General features: G+C 31.5%; 1 protein-coding gene across 10 annotated transcripts in view; it reads right to left on the bottom strand.

Moving 5' to 3' along the window:
• The window catches only part of LOC129989276 (adenosylhomocysteinase-like 1), a 369,980-nt gene that overhangs the window by 18,522 nt on the left and 328,353 nt on the right, over positions 1-23,105 (bottom strand). For 9 of the 10 annotated variants that reach the window (XM_056097693.1, XM_056097694.1, XM_056097691.1 and 6 more), the window contains 3 exons: positions 10,963-11,109; positions 2,277-2,377; positions 1,085-1,156 (listed from right to left, as the gene is read on the bottom strand). In XM_056097693.1, coding sequence (XP_055953668.1) covers positions 1,085-1,156; positions 2,277-2,377; positions 10,963-11,109 — 320 coding nt within the window. Of the gene's footprint in view, positions 1-1,084; positions 1,157-2,276; positions 2,378-10,962; positions 11,110-16,666; positions 16,788-23,105 lie in introns of all 10 variants that reach the window. The other variant, XM_056097695.1, reaches the window with a different exon arrangement.

Raw genomic sequence — 23,105 nt, 5'->3', positions numbered from 1 at the left:
GTTCAAATCACGTCCGGGTCACCAACTGTTAAGAGAGGTTACTGCCATGTTGAATTAGTTACTATTGAGATTCAATAACTTAATTGAAAGAATCAATATAAATTAGAATAAAAATAATTTCCACCATTATTTCTTAGCTAAATTCCAAGTTGTTTTATTTGGTAAATTGCTCCAATGTCTTACAGGTTATTCCAGCAACGCCAAAATCAATCCGCGCACCAGCACGTTTTTCACAACAAATCAGGTTATATTTACAGTTAACAGCCAAAAATATTATTGCAATGAGTTAACGGAAAATATTTAAAAATGTCAACAATGCTTTAAAAACTTATAATATTTGATGTAAAAATTAATAATTATTATTTGCTGCTACACATTTTTTTTTTAAAGATTCTATTGAGATTCGCCATATAGTTTGCAAAAAACTTTAAAAGTACATAATTTTGTTAATTTTTACTCTATTGTTCTAGTGTGCAATAAATAAATTAATAAATATTTGTAATATATCCCTAATATTGTTCATATTTAATTTGAATGGAAACATGCTAAGGAAATTATATTTCAGAATAATAGTTTACAGATAATGCATCAAACAGATATGAAAATTTGAGATAAAATGAGAAGTTCTGTAATATTATATACCAGTGAAAGTTTTCAGCACGTACAATAATAGAAATAGGTCACTGTATATTGAAGAGAAAGTTGATAAAACATCATTTATTAATAACTCATCAACTAAGTTTTATTCTATGTTATTTTTAAAAGTTCAACATTGCAATCAGACTCGGCACAAAGAAAAAACTATGCTTGTGTTTTGGAAGGAAAAAAAAAAAATAGTAAGCCACAATTTCATATAGTTTGAGAACTACATTAAAAACTCCATTCCAAAAATGGGTGAAAGTAAATCTAAATTAAAAAGAATCCTGTAATGTTAAACTGGAAATAATAAATAGTCAAGACTTTAAAGTAATGTTTAAAATGAAGACAAAAATACAATATAATTTATGCTCGTGTTTAATGTACACATTCTTATACAATTAAAGAAAATATTATTTAAATTTTAATTAAATTAACAATTTTATACCTGAGTGGAATAAATGTTGCATGCACACCACCGGATGCTTGCACCAAGAACTATCAGAGTTTCAATCAGTACCTGAAAGACAAGAATGTAACCCAAGATTTTACAACGAAGTGATAAAAATTACAACAGAGAAAAATAAAATACTCTTCAGTAAATTATAATGAAAATTTATTACAAATGACACAAACCTTTTGAAGTAAATTAACAGACAGCATATTCTTAATTAAATATCCAAATTAAACAAACATTCTTTTTAACAATTTTGAATATCAAGACCACTTAAAAAATATATATATATTAATTCTAAAATTAAGGTAATAAAAGGGAAATAACTACTAAAAACAATGGGTGGAGGAGTGAGAAAAAAAGGAAGAAAAGTTAATTATATAAAACTTTCAATTACTTAGCAAAATCTCAATAAATACTTTTTTATGATACTAACTTACAATTAACAAATATCCCATCTTATAAGAAGAATCGGTATTAATTAAATCATTTTCATTTAATTCACAATAAGTACTTAATTAAAATAATTTAATGTTTTTTTTGCTATGTATTGTTTTAAATAAATATTCTCAGGCAAATCTTAAATTAATTAATAGGACGAAGCAATAAAAGAGGGAAAAAAAAAAAAAAAAAAAAGAAGTTTGAAAGAATTGACATTTCTTTTTTTAACTTGTACAAGGATATCCTTCACTTCTTACAAATAAAAATCTTAAAAATTGAATTAGTCTAGTTCGGAGAGATCGGTTGTTTCTTTAATTATCTGTAACAATTAATTCCGATATTTATTTATTTTTTGGTCTTTGTTCTTTCTGATACGAGGATGGGTTTTTTAATTTTATTTGATATTTCTTTTCTATAGTTTTCCAAATTTAATGCTTTTTTGTGTAAATATTCATCATTTTAATACGATACACAGTGAAAAATTCAAGGAGGCCAAAACGGCAATTTACAGCCAAGCATGGAATGCCTAAATCTCTCTTATGAAATTGTGGCAAATATGAATTAGACTTTTACGCATGCGCTTCCTACTTTCCGTCTTATAACTGGCCGAGTGTAAACCTGGCATAATCATCTGTCTGTTTCGCTGAAAAGAAATCACAGAAGTATTTGATGGAAGCGAAACCATTAATTTGAAACCTATATCAGCTTATTATTTCAGAACGATAGCAAGAAATTTCAAACTCACGGCTGTCTGAGCATTAATATGTGTACAGCATATTATCTTGGCTCCTTTTAGAGGTTTTTCCCCATCAGCTCTTTGCCTCAAAGCGACAATGCCTGGCATCTCTGAAAAAGAAAGAATTCACATAATTAAAAAAAAAAAAAAAGTCGGAATATTGGCCAAACTATGAATCTAGCTAATAATGGATTTCATAGTCGTAATCTTAATAAACTGGATCATGTGCATAAAACTAAATATATATTATTCAATAAATAATAAAAAAAATTGCCCCAATATCAAAAGCATAATGAAAACTTAAACAAGTGGAAGAATCAGATATAATATGACAAAACATTGTAAGGAACACAAAATATTGTAGAAAATACCCTATAACATTAATTTAGAAATCGCAAAATTATTTTGAAATTTCTCTACCATTTAATTTGATAGAATAAAAACCTGATGCGTAGAAATTGTATTAAATTTCGATTATTGCATTATATAGGAAATGGATTTGGTAATATTATTTTAAAAGAAACTATAAAACGACACAAATGCACTTGGGTACCATTTCAAGTACAAGTGAAAACCAAATGGGAGTGTATTCATTAAATAAGAATGGAATTTTTGTGCAGTTTATCATTATTATGAATGCTACGCAAATTATTTGCATTTTTGATTGCTTTAACAAATAATTCACATGTTAACTCGGTTAAAAATAAAATTTCAGAAGAATTCCAAACAATCTCATCTGGTTGTTGAAGCGTAGCAATTAGGAAGGAAGGCACAGGTGCCCGGGGAGTCATAGAAACAAAACATTAGTGCGTTCAAGTTTTTTCAAAGTCAATTGTAATCACGGGCGTAAAAAATAAAGCCAAGCCCCAGGAACACTTTTCACATTCTAAATCACCGATGGTGATTAAGGGCTAGAAAAGAATTCACATTACACACTGGGCGTTAATTACGGGCGCTACGCCCTTGCCCGAATGTTATTTTCTCATTTCAAAGTGCATCAAACTGATTATGACTCTTCCGTGCCGACAACTACTTTTCGGACTTTTCTATTTAAAAGTCCTCTATTTCATTTCGAGAGAACGAAAAAAAATTATTTATATTAGTACCTTATTACTCATGGTTAGGTAAAATTGAAATTTTCTTTTATATACATGTATCAACAATTTTCATTATTCTCACATTTCATCTCACTGTCATATTATATATATATATATATAAATGAATTTTTTAATCTAATTTAAATCGCAATTTCCAAATTTTATCTTAATTTAGTCCATATTAAGTTCATTCTAATAGCTCTCCAATCTAAGAGCTCTCCTGATCTCCTGAGCTCTCCAATCATTCTAAGAGCTCTCCTGATCCAATTTTTTTTTTATTATTTAATTAATGCTACCCGCGTTCTATAATACTGTAAATTCAGCATTTTCCCACGCTTCGAGTGAAGGGATAAAATTCCTTAATGTTTAGCAAATTCTTTTAAAGATACCTGTGTTTCCTTTTCTTAAATCTACACGTGTCAGAGAAATCACTATCAAAATTTCATTATAAAAGCACTGAGGGAAAAATTTCAGTCTCTTTCGCTCTTTTATCGCGATGTAGAGTGATGCATTTCTTACCACTTGTTCTTTGTACAAATATGCTTCCAGGGATGGAAAAATCAGTTTAAAAATTCAAAAATAATTTTCCATTCGGTCAATATATAACGCTAATGTCGGCGCAAAAGCAGGCTGAATTTGTTCATTGTCATTTGGCAACGACTAGTACGTTCAGTTTACATGCTTGTTTTGCCGAAAAATTTGAAACATCGTCATATTTTTTTTTTAAAGAGATACCGAACTTTGAAGAAACGAGTTTTAGTTTTCGAGTTGTTTAAGAATAAATCGAAATCGTCGAAAAGAGAAGTCAGAGCAAACGAAAATCATTCATTCATAATTCATAAGAATATCCAGTCGGAATGAGTAAAATACATTTCCGTATACAGAGCGAAATTTTTGAGATATAGGAGCATATTTATAGGACTATGACAAGATTCCGTTCTTTTTGAATGGCACATCTCTGAGAAAAAGAAGTAAATTCAAACGAGAAAATACATGAAATATTGCTATGATAAAAAGGTTTTGTAAAATCTGTTGACTTTGTCGGAAATGTTGCAGAATTTACGAACACCAAATGGAAGAGATAAACCTCCTGAAAACCCATCTTGCCCTTTATTTACTGACGGTACTTAAAAGTACCATTTAAATCTGGCTTCTTCGCAATATGACTATTTTTTCTGATGGTATTCAAAAAAAACACGGAGTTTGTAACTCAGTAGCGAATAGTTAATATAAGCTAAAAGTAGAAATCAAAAATATTTAATTATTAATGAAAGTAATTAAGGTATTTCGATTAGTAGAAACATTTTTTTTTATTCCCTGGGATCATTCTGCAAAGAAATTACACAACTGGTGCAAAAATGAAGTTGAAAAATTGATGCTAAAATAATTCGGTAAATAAAGGGTTAAAAAACTTTCTCTCTCTCTCTCTCTATCTCTATCTCTCTATTGCCAGCAAAAATGCATAACCATTTGACAGTGAACGAAGTGAAATGTTATCACGTAGTGATCCTATTATTATTATGTTATCCTAGTATTATTACTACGAAATATTATGATGACGTAGTAATCATAATGTGATTTGGGGGGAGGGGTGATGAGCGAAGTGAACTGATATCAAGTAGTGATCCTATTATTATTATGTTATCCTAGTATTATTACATGATAATCATAATGTAATTTGGGATGCCTGATGAGCGAAGTGAACTCTTATCACGTAATCATAATGTGGTTTGGTGGTGGTGGTGGTGGTGGGGGGGGGTTGTTGAGCGAAGTGAACTTTTATCACGTGTTATTTTGTGATATTATGATCACGTAGTAACCATAATGTGATTTGGGGGTGGGGATGATGAGCGAAATGAAATGTTATCACATAGTGATCCTATTATTATTATTACGTAGTAATCATAATGTGATTTGGGTGGGTGATGAGTGAAGTGAACAAGGGGGTGTAATTCCCTATTTAATATTACAGTTTTTAGATGTATTTTACAATTAACTCGTCATAGCAGTACATGTCAGTATACGAGTGCATTTTAACCTGTGATTAAAATAAATATATATTTCAGATTCATATTATACGAGGAAAAATTACGAAACTTTGACCTAAATGAGCTAACGAATGCTTTGCGTCCTAATGAAAACATTGAAATTAAGCGTACCAGAGGGTACGAAATTTCTTTAATTTATTTAACATATGTGCATGTTAGATAATAGCACCTAGAAATTCTAGAATTGGAGAAGTTCGCCAATGTACTTATTTTAAGAAATTTAAAAAAAAAAAAATACACTTTCTACATTTAAAATGTTTTAATTATTCATTTCTGAAATTTTAAGCACACATCCTATAAATCAATGAAAATGCAAAAAGAAACTTAAGAATATGTTTACCTTATGCAAGTATGGGCAGCGAGATTTTACACACTGCCATTTTAATTGTCAGATGTAATTATACAAATGTTTTTTTTAATTTAGAAATTTCTAAAACGGAGAAAATTTAATCAAAATCCTTAAGCAGATTTTGATTATAATTACCGATATTTTTTATGCGAGAAAGTAAAAGACATTAGTGATTATGATTTAAGAAATGATGCATCATATTATTTCAGCAGTTCTACATTAGAAATCAATTAGCTTATGTTTATAAGAGGTACCACTCAAGAATTTCGATACAACTTTGCCATTCTCCAGATACATCGAGAAATGTTAATTGATTATCCATTGATGAAAGCAAACTAGGATAAATATCCGAACGGAATACATGATGCTTCCATATCCAATACTAAGATGGCCTCCCCTTATCGAATTAATTAATCTATGACGATAACCAGCTGTGTCGTTCCGAACTAATGACAATTATCAAATACGACCCCCGCACTGATTAGATTGACGAAAGTGGAATAATTATTCAGTCTGTAATACAAGCCTAGAGTATATCCCGGCTACAATTTCTCTCCTAATTACTGTCTTGTGGTTGAAACTCGATCATTCAAAGCGGAGTTTAGTAATAAAGCCACTAATGGGGAGCATTTCTTTCCGTTTCAACGCAATATGATCCGATTTTCAAATCTCTTATCATTTATTTCAAAAGTACTATAGTGCAATCCCCACAGTACCCGAAGCATCTCATCCAGTCGAATTAATTTTTAAACTTACTACAGAACCGTTAAGAGCTAAACCATTAACGGGCAAACGATTTTAAAATGTTCGAACTAATGAACCGGTTTAGAACTCCGGGGGATTTTAATTCATTTTTCTTTTTAAATCTATAGGGATATATAGAGATCGATCACAACTTAATGGTAGAGATATTTAAATCGTCTTTACAGATTCTTAGTGCTGGATTTAGCTCCAGGAAACCATTAGAAGAACCGACCACAATTTAATATGTTTTAGTACCAGCAGAAAGTATTGCACCTATGTGAAGAGCGCTGGTCAATTGGACGATAAAATACTCATAAAAACCAAAGTAATAATGATGTTTAAAAATTTTAAATTAAAAAAACGTACTTTTTATAAAATAAAGAAAGAATAAACGAATGCCAACTAGCTGCCTTCGGCGGCCAGTTTGTTGGCTGAAATTATTGACTTTTTAGGCTGTGAAATGATTAATATGAAAAAAAAAAAAGCAGTTTTTTAAATAAATGACATATGATAGCAATTGAAAAAAATAAATTCAATTAAATCAATCTACAGTACACTCCCGAGTATCCGGCCTAATGTAGCTGAAGGGTAGACCGGATAATAAAAAAGCCGGATATGCCAGAGTTCTATGAGCTCCTTTATTTGCCCACGAATACCAGAAGACAAAATTTTTATGTCACAACTTACTGTTATAATACGTATTTTCTCGCTTCTTAATGAATATAAGCTCTCCATTGATATCAAGCTAAATAGAAAATGAACGCACTCACGGCCCCTTGAATCATAGAAGCAGTTGCCGGTAACATGTCGAGTTAAAATAGAAGGCTCTGTACTGGTAGTTTATATATGTTTATATACTGCGCTGCACCTTTCAAGAATTTATTGGAGAAAAAGTAAAATAAAAGATATTAATTGTTCACATTTTAACATAAAATTCTGTAATACCTAACTTAAATGGAGGAAACATAAACAAAATGTTAACGGAAATCGTAGGTCATCGCTGATAAATGATTACACAGATATGAAAAGGTAATCCTAAGATAAGAGTCAAAACTTAGTTTTTAGTTTTTGAAAAAGTCCTTAATAGATGACAATGAACGACCAGAAGAACGCTGCTCTTTTCTTGTCACAACTTGTATTTTGCACACGACATGTAGGAGGATCGTAGCAGACGCCTGCTTCCAATGCTCTAGCAATGTTGCCAATGAAATGTTTTGCCTTCTTCAATTACAGCAAAAGAAAACTAAATTGGATAGTACGGAGGCCGGATAGTTGCGAACCGGATACTCAAGAGTACTGTACTACAAATTAAAAAGGGCACTATTACGAAATAAAAGCCTAAGTGAAAAGCCTACTATGGAGTTAAAAGCACTCGGGTGGATGTTTTAATGTACGAATTTGAATTCCATTATAATATTTAAATATAAATTATATTATTAAATATCATATTACACAAATTAAGAGAAAAAAAGAAATAGAATTGATTAACGGAAAGATAATTTTTGATTTCGAAAATAATACAAAGACCGTTTTTGTAAGTAGATTTTTTCGAAAGATATAAGTAGCAATTTCCATAGCCAAGTCATAACGATTATGAGATGGTTAAACCTATTTTTGAATTCGAGTACTTTCTGTTCGAATCCTATTTCTTAATTCCTTTTATATCTTCTTTCCTCAGACTAAATACATTTTTTGTGATACGGCGAACACTCTCCAGAACATTTCTAATAATATTTTCCATCAGTTAATTACGCGAAGCATTCAATTCAATACAACTTCAATGAAGATGTTTAAAATTTGTGTGGTTCCAGGAACTTCACTTCCCGCCTTTGAGAAGCGTCTCTAGCGGAGAAAACCAGTTACTGTCAGTTGATGCCAAGAAGGAGCGATGTGAAGACGAACTATTACGGCATGTTGTTTAAAAGGCAAACTTTTATGTTACCTCTGATTCTGATTATCGTAGTTTTATCCTGTAAATTTGACATCTTCAACTTGTTCGTCATAATTTGTGCATCATCATTAACGTAACTATATTGTCTTTCATTAAATTCTGAAATATCAACTAACTGGAACTTTTTATTGCTTGGCCATTACTCCCACATTTGCATGTTGATTATATTTGATAATTGCCATTCGGCAATAAGTAATAAGAGAGCTTTCTATACCACGTATACTAGCGTTTATATAGATGCAGATTGTATTTCAACATTTATAAGAAAGTAAGGCGCTATCGCATATGTAACAACGATATATCGTAGCAGACACTTTTCTAAAGTTTTGCAAGAGGCAATATTTGGTTGTTTAGCACTCCACACTAAATTTTTCACTTCTGCTTTTATTTCGTAGAATGTACGCATTTTTAATTTGTACACACACTAATTAGTATTAGTAGTACGAATTTAGTTGAATTTATTCAATTAAATTAATTTTTTTCAGTAACCATATAAAATAACAAAGATAATTAAAAAATGCATTCCATATTCACAGTTCTATAGCCTAAAAAAATCAAAAATCTGGTCGGATAAGCTGGTCGCCAAAGTCGGCTATTGAAGAATAAACCATTAATATGAATGGTTCAGTACTTCAGATACTGTTTGTTGAATTATTTTCCACAAACTTTAGAATATTCGATGATTCAAAGAGAAATTAAAAAAATAAAATAAAAATAGAATAATTCCATTATTATAAGCGAATCATAAATTCTTTCTATGAATTGGATAATATAATATTTTTTATTTGATTCCTTCAATTTCGATATCATAACTATGCCTGGTTGCCGAATACAAAGACGAATCTGACAAGCAATTTCGAATAAAATCGTTTTCATCATAACTATACAGCTAAAGCATGGCTTTCAAATTCAGAAGATTCACGAGAAATTAAACCATAAAATCCGCACAGAATTCAGATTCAAGATATCAATTGCATCTAAAAACGGCCTCATCTTATTCAACACTTATTATGATTATAGATATTACCTAAATTTTTGCTCAACATCTACGCGACTATTTCGATGATTTTTGAGTTCGTCAAACCATTTTCAAATATCTTATATCTTTTTTCTTTAATTTATTGAATTTTTACCCCTATCGCTTCAATTTCAAATTCAAATTTTAAGGCAGCTGAAATAAAATTAGAGTGATGCATAATACAATGAATAGAATATCGTAAGAATTTTATGAGGGTTGCCCAAATAAAAAGTGGCATATTGAATGAAAAGAATGTCTTTGTTGAAAATCAACAGAAATTGTCATGGACGCTGTAAAACAAGTCCAATTGTTTAGGTAGCAGGTCTTTGGCTTTGCTGTAGAAAGATGGTGATTGATTCCTGAGGAAGTCCTGAACAGCTTCCTTCATTCGTCGTCCAAAATAGAAGTGCCCCCTGTAATGCTTTCTTTAGTGGCTTAAAAAGGGAAAGTCACAGGTACTGTACGAAAGTCACTGTATGACAGGTGTTCCAACCCTTCTCAATGGAGTTCTTTAAAGACTGGCGGACACTGTCGTGGAGAAAGATCACTTGTGTGAGAAGCCCTGATCGTTTGCTTTTGATTGTTTTCCATAATTTCGTCAGAGTACTGCAGTATTTTGTTGAATTGATAGTGCTTCCTTGGGGCAGGAAATAAATCAAGAATGGACCATGGCAGTTGAAGAGTCAGAAACTGTATTACCACGCGTTGTTCCGATCTGAACACATCCATGCATACCAAGAATTTATTTTCGATCAATTTCCTTTACCTCGAACAACTTTCAGTGCTGAACGCAGTGCAGACCTCCTACCGCCCTTTATATCCTTGTTCGGTGGCACTGCTATAGCTGCAGTCAATCTGGTGCAATCGAAAGGGTCCACTTTTCATTTGGGCAACCCTCATATAATAGTGTAAATTAATTGGCTATCAAAATTTGAAAATTAAAATATTTTGTTGAAAAAGCCCTTATCACACCGTTACAAATTTTTTTAAAATTTTTAATTAAACTTTTTAAATTAAATTAATTACAATTTAATTTTTTTACGTTTAATTACATATTTTAACGAGTATTAATAATGGTGAATCAAATGGTCGCCAATGACGGCTAGTTCATTTAATAAAGACTTCTGAATTAAGTGAATAACTAACTGTCAATGTAATATATGAAACGGAAAAATTAATATCACGATCAACAAGAAAGCAAATAATAACACACAGTAATCCACAGCACTCATCACACATCCGATTTGCCTTCCACTATTGAAAGCACCACTGAACTTCCTAAAAGCACGAACAAACAATCAAGCTGCTTCCAAACTTTTTTTATAACGATGGAAGCCAATACCATCCTAAATGGATTGGAACTAGAGCAATTTGTTTGCATCTCTTTCATCCCCTTAGCTAGAAGCAGAGATAAAACTCCCCCCCCCCTCCCACACACAGAAAAGATTCCAGCAGCTGCAGCTGAAACGAGGAGAAAATGATATTTACCCTGCTCAGCGATTTCTATCTCTCTGCGACCGAAGTTGTGTTGTTTGATGTTCTTGACGCAGAAGTCGGAACTTCCAGCGGAATTGACTTGGTGTTTATCTCTGGGCATTTTACCCTCTTCATCGGAGCTAGTGTCGCAGTAGGATGCTGGAAAAAAAGAAGATAAATGTCAATTAAACACGCTATTGAATAACTTATCCACGCATAACATTGCAAGAAGATAAGACAAAGAACAGAAATGTCCATTAAACACGCTAGTGAATAATGCATCGAAGCACAACATTGTAAAAAGATAAGAGAAGAATTTTGCTACAAATGGAGTGTAAGTGTTCAGGTGACTTTAATTTTGTTTAGTTTGGTAATCTTTCTACCGATATTATTTCTGATTCTTTTAAATCACAACTGAAACATAGCCATCAAGAATTATACTACAATTTTCGATATTTTTATTTTTTCGTAAATGTATACAAAATACTTATTGTAAACGTCAGAAAATTTGATCTCGAGATTTAGATAAATCTCTTCTTTTCAGATATCTCTGAGTCTGTAAAGAACATTGTTGGAAATGGTGACTGTCGAACCTTGGGACATGATAATTCAACCAACGAGAGTGGTTTCATCAAAACTGTCTCGCATACTTCTAATAAAGTTACATTTTTTTCCCAATCGCTTAAAGCCAAACTACCCGGAATTACACTTGTAATCATAAAATCAAATACCCAAATTGACATATTCAAGTCTTGAATTCACGTGCTTTTGGAAGTATATAGATGACACACATTCAACTCCCAATCGATCTAGCTCAAAATTTGGCAGGTGACCACAATTTGGATGTTAAATCTGTGTACCGAATTTTATCTATTTAGCCGTCATCATTTTGTAGCTCATATTCGAACATCCGAATAGACAGACTTCCTTTGAATGGATTTTGCTCAAAATTTGACGCAGGTCTCTAAATTCGGTGCAAAGATTACATAACAAAATTTGATCTGTTTAGTTTAAAGTGTTATCTCTGTCACAGACAGATAGACATTTTCCAAAAATTGTGTATTTCGAATTCAGGAGGGAAGGGGGGAGGCGGGTCTAAAATGTAGAGATTCGTCACAATCTCGAGTTCGTATTTTTTGAAGATGATAATACTTTCTCTATAATTCGTATAAGAAAAAATAAAAATTGACGAGCTGCAGATGTTAACTTTGGTATCTGGCTTCTGAACACCGATACTTAGAAACATGAATGGTTTAATGGATGAATTAAACATATAGATCAATCATTAAAGCTGAATATCTGTATCAAATAATTGAACTTATTCTGCCAGATGATTGATTGTGTATTCATCATAGTTAAATGTGGAGATTTAAAAAAACGAATTAAGCAACTTAAAAATTTTGTATATAGGCTCGCCACCAATGCTGGATTTCAATCGGTGGGAAAAAAGGTACAAAAATTCCATACTGAGTTTTTTTCACGATACAACCAGGCACCAAACACACCATAATGCGTTAATATACAAGGCGATTCATACTGAATGGGACAAAAATAAAGCATACTTATTAAAGCTATAATTAATTCATGATAATTTGAAAAATTTATCATGAAACAATTATTATAGCTGTTCTATATATGTCTCTTCATGACAAATATCTATGCGGCATTCCTCACGAGTTCCTGACACACCCGATTTGCCGGATTGAGGGGAATGTCACGGAGTGCTTGAACTCAAGATACTTAACCTCCGGACATAACAGATGAATAGAATAATGGCACGGCAATGAAATTACTTCCTTGACACATTTGTGATAGAATATCCCCTATTAATGAGTTCAACACATCAGTTAAAGCACACCAGCCTCCATAACACACGCTACATAGTTATTGAGGCACATTCAATTTTGCACTCGCACGGCGATTAGATTTTCTGGAACATCATGGAAATGCTCCAGGAATTTTTTTTAACCACTTCGGTTTTAACAGAAGTTCGTCTTCGGCTGGTTTTCTTACATAAGCACTCCGCGTCCTGAAACTGCTTCCTTCATTCACAATACGATGCGGTGGTTCTTTATCAACTTTCATGCGAAAATTTCTTTGAACGATGATAAACTTGTTGGCATCCAAGTTTAAATTGTTTTGGCATATTCCAAAACACAAAATGCTTTCTCCTGCATGGATGATACTATACTGATAATTTTTGACGGCGGCGAATTCTTCACTGGAGGAATTTACGCTGTTGTCAGATAAAATTCACATAACTGTAATTTCAGAATAAATTTGTTTTAGCTAAATAAATCAATTACAGAATTCGTAAGATTGCTATCTTATTGTCCCATTTAATATGAATCACCTTGCGCATGAATGTCGAAAAGAAAATGCCAAATCATTTTTTAAAATCGCCAACTAACACATGGCCTAAAGGAATTATAGTATATGCTCCGATATTTTTATCTTTAATAACCATTCAACGATAGAATACAATCTGTACATAAATTTACATCTATATGACTTTTTAATGACTTCTAAATGAAAAGCCGAAGATTGATATTGATTTATAAATCTATCAAAATCAAGCAAATTTGTAAAAAAAACTTGTCATATTGTCTGTAAAAAAGGTTGCATTTGTCATATCGGCAAACATTCTTTCATTTCGTAATCATTTCTCGTAACCACTAATTGGCTGAAATATATTTACCACATCGCCAAGGGATGCCAAGTCTTTGAAGTCAAGTTAGGTGATAACGTATGATGATTTTGGAATGTTTTATTGATTATTAACCCAATAAAACACTTAATTTTGTTTAGCATCAGAAATGGTCGTTGACAATATTAAAGTTAATCTACCTACACTGTAATGGTATCTGTATTAAATGAAATTTTTTTTAGCTAATGCGAATAAATTAGCTATTTTTAAATATATTTATTTTTCTATAAATAATGTTAAAAATCCTCTAAATATTAAGCTAGACAAAATTTTAACTTTTAATAACATCATGCTAAAAAAAATAATAAAAAATTTCAGCTAAATCGAACTTTTTTTTCAAAAGCAATAATTCTGGAGAATATAAGTATACGTTTGCATGTGAGCATATATGTTTGTAAAAATCATTCTGAGAAAAAAAAGATACTGAGTAGTCATAAATTAATTTTCAATCTTATATTTAAATTTTAATTGTTAGAAAAAAGAGTTAAAAAAATTTAAAATATAACAACAGTTAAATCAATCGGAAAAAAGAAACAATATTAACTAAATTGAAAATATAAAAATACAAAGTATAAACGTTACATTATTTATCGCAAAATCCATTGAAGGAATTGAGAATTCGCAGAATTCGAAGCTATTTTTATCTTATTTACTGCTCATTATGCAAAGTGCTTTATTTTATTTTTTACTCTTCTTTAAAGCACACAGTATATTTTCATTGGAAGATAACGATCCATACTATTTTAGATCCTCCATTAAAAAAAAATTCGGAACACAAATTAACGATAAAATATCGAATCCATGAAAGTAAAGCCACTAAAATGGTTGCACTTTTAATCAATGCCGTAATCGTGTATTTTTTTAGTATCAGCTTATTCTGTTTTACTTCTCCAACATAACTTCATTTTATGAAAATGAAAATAAATGAAAACATGTTTTAAAAATAGCGTTTTTGAAATCATCTTTGAAGATAAAAATTATGTATCGTGATATCTTCCAAGATGTAATTATTTCATAAATATAATAAATTTATTTATTTCACTGAATTGATAGATCAAAATAATTACAAGTAGTTATATTTTCATATTCAGGTAAAATCTATTTAAGAAATTCTAATTCAACTAAATATTACAAAAAAAAAAAAAAACCGTTAACATCTGAAAATCAAAAATTGATCTCAGAAAAAAAAAGAAAGTAAAAATGAATAATATTTCCTCCACAAACAAAAAAAAGAAAAAAAGAAGAAGAGATTTAAGACTGAATATAAATTGTCATAAAATGAAAAATATTGGATTAAATGAATTCGATTGACTAAAATAAAATTTCTGGAATGGAATTCTTAATGTGACATAAAAGAAGAAAAGTTTAGAAAAAGAAGGGGGAAAAAAAAAAGAAAAAAAGAACGAATTCAGATCTGTTCGAACACCAAACTCGATTTTATTCAGCAGACGAAAATATTACATCTCTGAGGTCTGAACAAAATATCAAGTATTGACTCCAATCTGGCAAGGGACACTTTTAAATTCCAAAGCAGAAAAGAAGGAGATGAAAAGGGGGAAATAAAGTTTAAATCATAAACTCTTAACATTCATATAAAAAAAAAATACCTTATGGTCAATTTCATAATAAACAAAAACACTAAGAAGTCTGAAATGCATAAAACACGTTTTGCTTTGTTATTAATGACACAAAATTCTAAATTCTCTGTTTATTATGAAAACTGTTATGAATATAAAAGTGTGCTCTTGTAGTATAGAAATGAGCATGTTGCTTTTCAAAATAAGGAATAGTTTAGCGCTAATCACCTTTTCCCCTCATATGAAGTGAATACTTGAATTAATGTTAGATAGTTATGAAATTTAGAGCGTTAATTAAAATTCGTAATATATATTTTTTTAATTCATGTCGAATATCAATACAGTGCAATCCCGATTATCCGGTTCGCGACTATTCGGCCTAATTTTCTTTTGTCGTAATTAAATGATGAAAGCAAGGCTTCCATTGGCAACATTGCCAAGACATTGGAAACGATGATCCTCCGATGTGTCGTGTGCAAAATACTAATTGTGGCAGGAAAAGAGCAGCGTTCTGCTCGTTGTTTATTGTTTAGCCATTGTGCAACGGACCTCAATTGTTGCCGCTGTTCCTGATTATCACTGCGCAGATTGTAGTATTCGTAAATTGTGAATGGGGTATTATGCTTAACATTTATTTAAGTGAACCACAGTGACGATTTCAAACTGGCTGATAAACGAAAAAAAGTTGCAATGACTACAGAGGAGAAATTACCGCTATACAGCGACTTGACTCTGGTGCAATAGCAAAAACTGCAACTATTATGATTCGCCGGGCCGCGTTCACATTCTATTTGGCTTGAGATAAAGGGAAGGCTTAGTATTCAATAAGAAGAGAGAAAATACGTATTATAACAGTGAGTTTTGGTATAAAAACGTTGTCACCTGGTGTTGGTGGGCAAAGAAAAGAGTTCAAAGAACTCCGACCTATCCGGCTTTTTTGTTATTCGGCTTACCCTTCCGCCACATTAGGCAGGATATTCGGGAGTGTACTGTATATTCAATTTCAAGCTAGATGATTGGAAACATACAAACATTATCAGCCTTGTGATTTGCAGTTGAATAATCCAGATAGATGCCAAAGTATTTAACGTATTAAAGGAATCATTAAAGAGAATGCCACTTATAATCGAGTTAATAACGACTTAAGTTTTCGGCGTTACTTTTAGATTTACCGTGCTGCCATCTACAGGTGAGACTAATTTAGTAATTTGCAATATTTTAGTTTAATATTTACAATGGCTACTTTTAGATTTACCATGCTGCCATCTACAGGTGAGATATGTAACTCATTTAGTAATTTGCAATATTTTAGTTTAATATTTACAATGGCTACTTTTAAATTTACCATGCTGCCATCTACAGGTGAGATATATAACTCATTTAGTAATTTGCAATATTATAGTTTAATATTTACAATGGCAACAGCACTTACAGTCTGAACCAGTGGATGCCGTAGAAGCTCGGCGATTGTCCAAATTGAGGTAAGGACCTATAGGGAGGCTCATACGCCGACGGGTTCGGTCCTTGAATGCAGGCATGTTGTTCAGCAACACCTAAAACAACCGCAGGGGGAAAAATTGGAAGAGCGATATGTTCAAGAGAAGAGCTGAAAAGTGTGGTGCTTTCCTGGAGTTAGTAGATATCCGCACAGAAGTAAGAATTACCATTCATTAATGCGGGGTTATCTATGAATATCATAAATTGTAATTATTTTATTATAATTAACCAAATGATTCGAAGACCAATGATTCTTTCCAACAACTCATCATATTCCCCTCATAAAAATAAAATAATGTTTTATTTATTGCAATGAAACTCAAATTGAGTACATTCCATGTCACATAACGACATTAACAAATAAAACCATAAAATTGATTCCAGGAAACAAAAACTTGATTCCAGGGAACAAAAAATACTTTATGGATCATGTTTTATTGTATATTTCTAAATGATGTAGCATAAGACATCCATATGACAAAATATGTCAATCAAAAGGGATTGTTTTTATTAAATTCTAATAAATAATAATAAAAAAACTTCCACACATGCCAGGACTGTATGAATGTATAAGACAATACCATTTCTCCGCCCCCCCCACACAAATTCATTATTTAGATAAACTTCATAAACTATTTCCAATCAATTTATATTACATACCCAATAAAAAACGATTCATCTGAAATGAAACATAACTAATAGTCCCGGCGAACGAGTTGATCGAAGAGGGCGATTATATTAATCAGATATTTAATTTATAAATTTATATAGATTACTATTAGATAGATTTAATTACAAATTTAGACAGATTAAACAGATGTATACGCGTTTAGTATTCACGCTCGTAGTAGATGACGTCTTAGGACCCTCCATTAGAAAGATTTATGCACTCAATGAACAGAACATATAGAAAATAATTAAAACAACACGGTTTTAATACCTGCCAATTTTGGAGAATCAAAGGCAGGAAAATATATAAGTGGAATTACGTAAAACTAATAACTCCGGCGAACTATCCAATCGCCCATAGCGACTAGTAATAAATAAATAAAAAGATCTGCATTTTCACAAAATAAGTCAAACAAAAAGTTATTCAAAATAAATAATTGACATAAAGTTGAAAATGTTTTGAAATGTATAATTAATTTGATACTTAGTTTTTGATTAAAATTATTTAAGAAGTGATCTCATACTGCGCACTGCAGGGCCACAAAATGCTTCAATTTTATTCGTCACTGAGTTAATCGGACTTTGATTTTACTTTAATAATTTTTTTATCCTATATTTATAAAGTTTGAAAAAAATATAAATTCTTTTAATCACTGAATCAAATCGTAATGCAGAAAACTCAGTCGTTCGAAAAATATATAAAAATTACTTACATATTTGCTTGAGTTTTTTGTCAACGTAATTCAGAAATATACGCTTAAAAAGATATGCAGATGTATAAACGAAATAAAATTCCATTCAAAGATATTAAAAACTAGGAATTCCTAATCAGGAAAAGTAAGAAGCCAAAAAAAAAGGGGGGGGGGGGGGGTAGAGAAAAGATTTTTATAAGAAGTTTTCAAAATCCATGCACTCTCAAAAATGGACAAAATGTTAGAGAAGATTTTACATTTTCCACACCCTCAGGAGGAAAACAAAATTCATGCATCCGTAGCTTGCTGAATATTTATGTAGGTAAAAGATAAACTTCTCATGAAACATTTGAAAAAAATAAAACACTTTCCGATTCCTCGTAAAATGAAACTCAAACATTACAATTTTTTTTAGTTTATTTTATCCTACTCTCGGATGGAGTCTCAAGAACATTTTGTAAAAACTTAAAATTCAATGCTTGCTTTACAATAAATTATGCCAGCTTATGTAGATTTATATTCCAGTTTTACAAAATATATTTTTGAGCATAAAGTTTCAGAAAGAAAGTCAACAGTACGAAAATATACGATGGAATTTGTGCAAACAGAAAATTATTGAGTGGCTGAACTGATGAATATATTAAAAAATAGTAACTTATTTCAAAAATTGCAAAATTTTAGGATATCAGTTTATTAAACATACGGAATATATTGTAATAATTGGCATTGTAAACTGCAAAAATCCTCAGATTATCCAAAGATTATAGATTATAATTCAAATATCTCGAAAATAATCCATCAGAAGTTCGTAAAATTCTTAGATATAATTTCGATATCCCATTATAACACATATTCCCTATTATTTGTTTTGCTGGTGATTATAATTATTATTACTTTTCACCTCACTTGTAAAGAAATATTGTATAGTATCATCAAAGGATTCTTTTACAAAATGCTTTATCAAGATAAAAAGTATAATCATGAAAATCGATCCATGTATCCAAGAGGTTTGCTCTCAAAGGAAAAACATTCATTTAAATTTAAAATGAATAAAATAGGACGCATAGAAGTAGAAGCAGGATAATAACCAAGTTAAAAAGTTTACATAGAAATAATATTTAAGAAATTTTGTCTTCTCTATCTTCTCTTTTGGATAATAGATAGCAATACCTGATTAGGCACGCATCCCATAGTGCGCCGCGATTGTTATTATTGGGAGAGGAGATGCTGTTCTGTGAGATGTGCGCGCGTGATTGTCTTGTCTTGTCTTTCGTGTTTGTTTTGTGTGAAATATGATCATTAGAGAAATGTTTCCGAAAGCATACGTTCTCTTGCTTCCACAGCACGGATCAAAATGATATTAATTTCACCACAAAATGATGTTCTTTTATAGTTTCTCGTATGATTTATTTTAATGTTTACACACAGGAAGATAATAAATTAATATATCAGAATACAGCAAATTTTTTTAATGGATTTAATTCATGAAGAAGGCTGTTTCTATGACATTTACGCTCGACCTACTACTATGCCTTTATTCCATTCCACCTCCCGAACTTACAGAATGTACCGAGTCAAAAAATGCCGGATTAAAACCCAGACCTTCTGTACCAAAACTACGCTTGTTTAATTGCAGTAAATATGTATCAACGACCCTCTTTGCATTCAAGAAAGCTATACTTAAACGTACAACTTTACTCGTAGTATATTTTCCTTTCTAAAATATTCTGTGAGATTTACCCAAAATTAGCAATCACTTTCTATCATATAAACATTACCACATTACAGAAAATAGTTTATCAGTTTTAATTACTTTTGGTTATATAAATCACCCCAAATTTGACTAAATTATCTTTTGAAAATTCAAAAATATTTGACTGTTTGTCTTTCCTTGCTTTATTCATTTATTTATTTCGTAGTAGCTTACTGTTTTATTATACATTGTAAAGAAGTAAAAAAAAAAAAAAGACCCTTAAAGCAAATGAAAATTTTTCAAAAAAGTAGAAAAAAAAAAAGGCAATACTTTCCAAAACAGAATCTTTTTCTTAAAGGATGGTATATTGCTATGAACAATAGAACTCATGCATTAAATAATTAATCCTTTATATGACACAACTAGTACTAAATTCATTTAAAACATTCAGATTTTATTCGAGAGCAATAAGGAAATGAAAGAACTAACAAGCGAGTTCGCAATTTTCAGAATGCGAAATTTCCTTCCTGCTTTTAATTAATCAATCCAATGAAATATTCACCGTTGAAAAAATAAAATAAAATAGTATAAAGAACTATTGCGATTGTTTATTATACTCACGGTTGCTTAGTCAGGGACAGCAAGACACATTTAGCCATTAATATGCTTGGAATACATAACTGAGAGTGGCTCTACGCTAATATGCATACATTATTTTGTAGAAGATAATGCATCAAAAATTGAAAAATAATGTTCAAAGTGCAGGATATTTATAAATGAATATCGAAACTTTGCAGGGCTATTGAAAGGAAACAAAAGAAAGTAAAAAATTGTGGTTCGTTGGAAATTACAAATAGCAACTGAATGGCTAAATTCAATATATATTCACAGTTATACAATAAGTGGTCATTACAGATCCCTCCAATAATAAGATTGTGTGGATCAAATGAAATCCGAATAAATACTATTTAGAATAGTTGGTCAACTGATAATGTGATTTAGTAATGATTAATATTATCAGTTGACCGTGATGCTGTGTTAGATGCAGTCAACTTCCTTGAAGCAGTTTTAAAAAAGCATCCCTTACTTATATCTTTCCATGGCTAATCGATATTTCTTTATGGTATTCTATATCCTGCATTATCTATCGTTACAAATCTGTAATGTTGCTTCCCAGCACAGTTAGTTCAATCACTGGAAAGACCGTTTTACGATCAGCTCTGTTGGATGCTGATGGATTGCTGAATCAGTGATTCCAAGGCTTGGCGACAAACTTGGCGACCGTTTGGCGATAAAATAGATAATACTGGAATCTTCTAGAATTTTGGTGATAGAAGACATAGGAGCTGAGATATGCTTGATTGTTCCAGAACCTTCTTTGCCCTGCTCCGGGAACTATAAAAAGCCGGCAGTCTAATCCGCAGACAGTTGTGGAAAGAGTCGCTGAAAGGTTTAGAGTCACATAGCGAGTCAACGGCGAATAGTTGGATCAGTCCAGCGCAGGCGCAAGCGTTGTGTGGAGTTCAAGCGTTTGCTAAATTGAGCTGTGTGCTGAATCCTGGTGCTTATTATAGAAGCACCATCGAATCGTGTGTGGAGTAGACAATAATATAATAGTGAGTCGGCAATTGGATACAGCTAAAGCAAGGAGACAGTGGAGAATTGCAGAAGTTTAGAGAGATCGTAGAATGTAACTACGTAGATTCCCTCTTCCTGCTGAATTCTGTCTCGCCACTTAGTGTGCTGTATTTGTCATTACTTCCGATTACTACTTGTGGGCTCCAGTTTGTTGTAGTGTGATGCTATGTATTCGTGTCTGTGTAATATTTGGTTCGCGTAAAGTTTTGAGTTTGTTGGAATTTTCTGGAATAAATATTTTAGACTTTTAAAAGACTGCTTCTTCATCGACTAACAAATAGAAGGAACCTGGAATTCATAACAATATATATAAAAGGGCAGCGAACGTGGCACCGAAATCGCATTTATCATTTATTGTCGAATGGCAACAATCAGGTGTAAACAAACCATCGTATGGATTTCAGACTGGTTCATTGAACGTTTTCACAGCTCTATTGAATCCAACGTTTCGCTTAGCTAATTAATGGAGTTGCAAAATATACTTAAAATTTTCAGGAAATGGCTCGCTATGTCACCATAAAGTACATTCAATCAAAGAGAAGAAGATATACAAGAAATAAGGTTCAAATGGAATAACAGATTAACTGTCGCCAGATAAATAATCTTTATGACTTGCACACGCAAATGATTTTCATATTTTCCAAAACAATTATCATATAAAAATTGTTTTAGTATTATTTTAAGAAAAAATTACCATTTAAATGACATCAATTTCATTTCCAAATGATTTATCTCTTAAATTTAATACTATTTTTTATTCAATTTGATATAATATTCATAACAATGTTTTTTAATGCTATGATGGAATTCCAACTCAACCATCAAAAGATTCATTCGAGTGTTTTTACCAATCACTAACTTCGAAACAAGATTTTGACTTACGTTTTCATTTCTTAGTCTATGCACTTTTTAATCTGCAACAAACTGAGCTAAATTAAATTAATGTTTTTCCGTTGCATCAAATTACAAGGTGAAATGCTTTTTAAAAAAAAACACTCCATATTAATCCTTTAACAACTTAAAAAAGTCAATAATCTGAGCGAACAAACTGGTCGCCAGAGGTGGCTAGTTAAATTGAAACTTCTGTATTAATCAAAGCCATAATCATTTAATCTCATGGGTTTCGTTAAAATGAGTTTTAGTATTTGGGAACAACTCAGTATTCTAAGGGGAAAACATAGCCATCTCTCAGAAGCCATAAATAAAATGTGCATTCCACGATCCAGTAGGATTCAATCAAGGAGCAGAAATAACCGTGTCCACTAGAATGATAACAAAAAGATAAAAAGCGCTTGGCCGGCTAATAACTTAAGTGTCCAAACCACGGTAGCCACTAAACGACATTTTCTCATTTTCGCCAAAGTGTGTGTGTTCTTGGCGATAAATATCCTCCTCACATAATACCTATCAGTTGCTAGGCAACGGCCTCAAGAAAGTGCAGGAAGAAAAAGTTTCAATTTACACTAATGGAAGAAAGCAAACGGAACAGAGTGACGAGTTCCCATGGTTCGGACTTATGAAACCTCGAGAGGGTTTATATGACACACCCGCTACTTTGCCGCGAAATGAGACACATAAATATCTAAAAGAATGAAGTGTTTGAAGTTGAGGAGGAAAAATAAATGACGGTCGCATTCAGCGATATATGGAGAAAATGAGATTTGTACAATGAATGTTAAAAT

This window comes from Argiope bruennichi, chromosome 10, assembly GCF_947563725.1.
Source record: "Argiope bruennichi chromosome 10, qqArgBrue1.1, whole genome shotgun sequence".
NCBI lineage: Eukaryota > Metazoa > Arthropoda > Arachnida > Araneae > Araneidae > Argiope > Argiope bruennichi.
The sequence above is the reverse complement of the archived record's forward strand: the minus strand, read 5'-3'. Positions and strand labels throughout refer to the sequence as shown.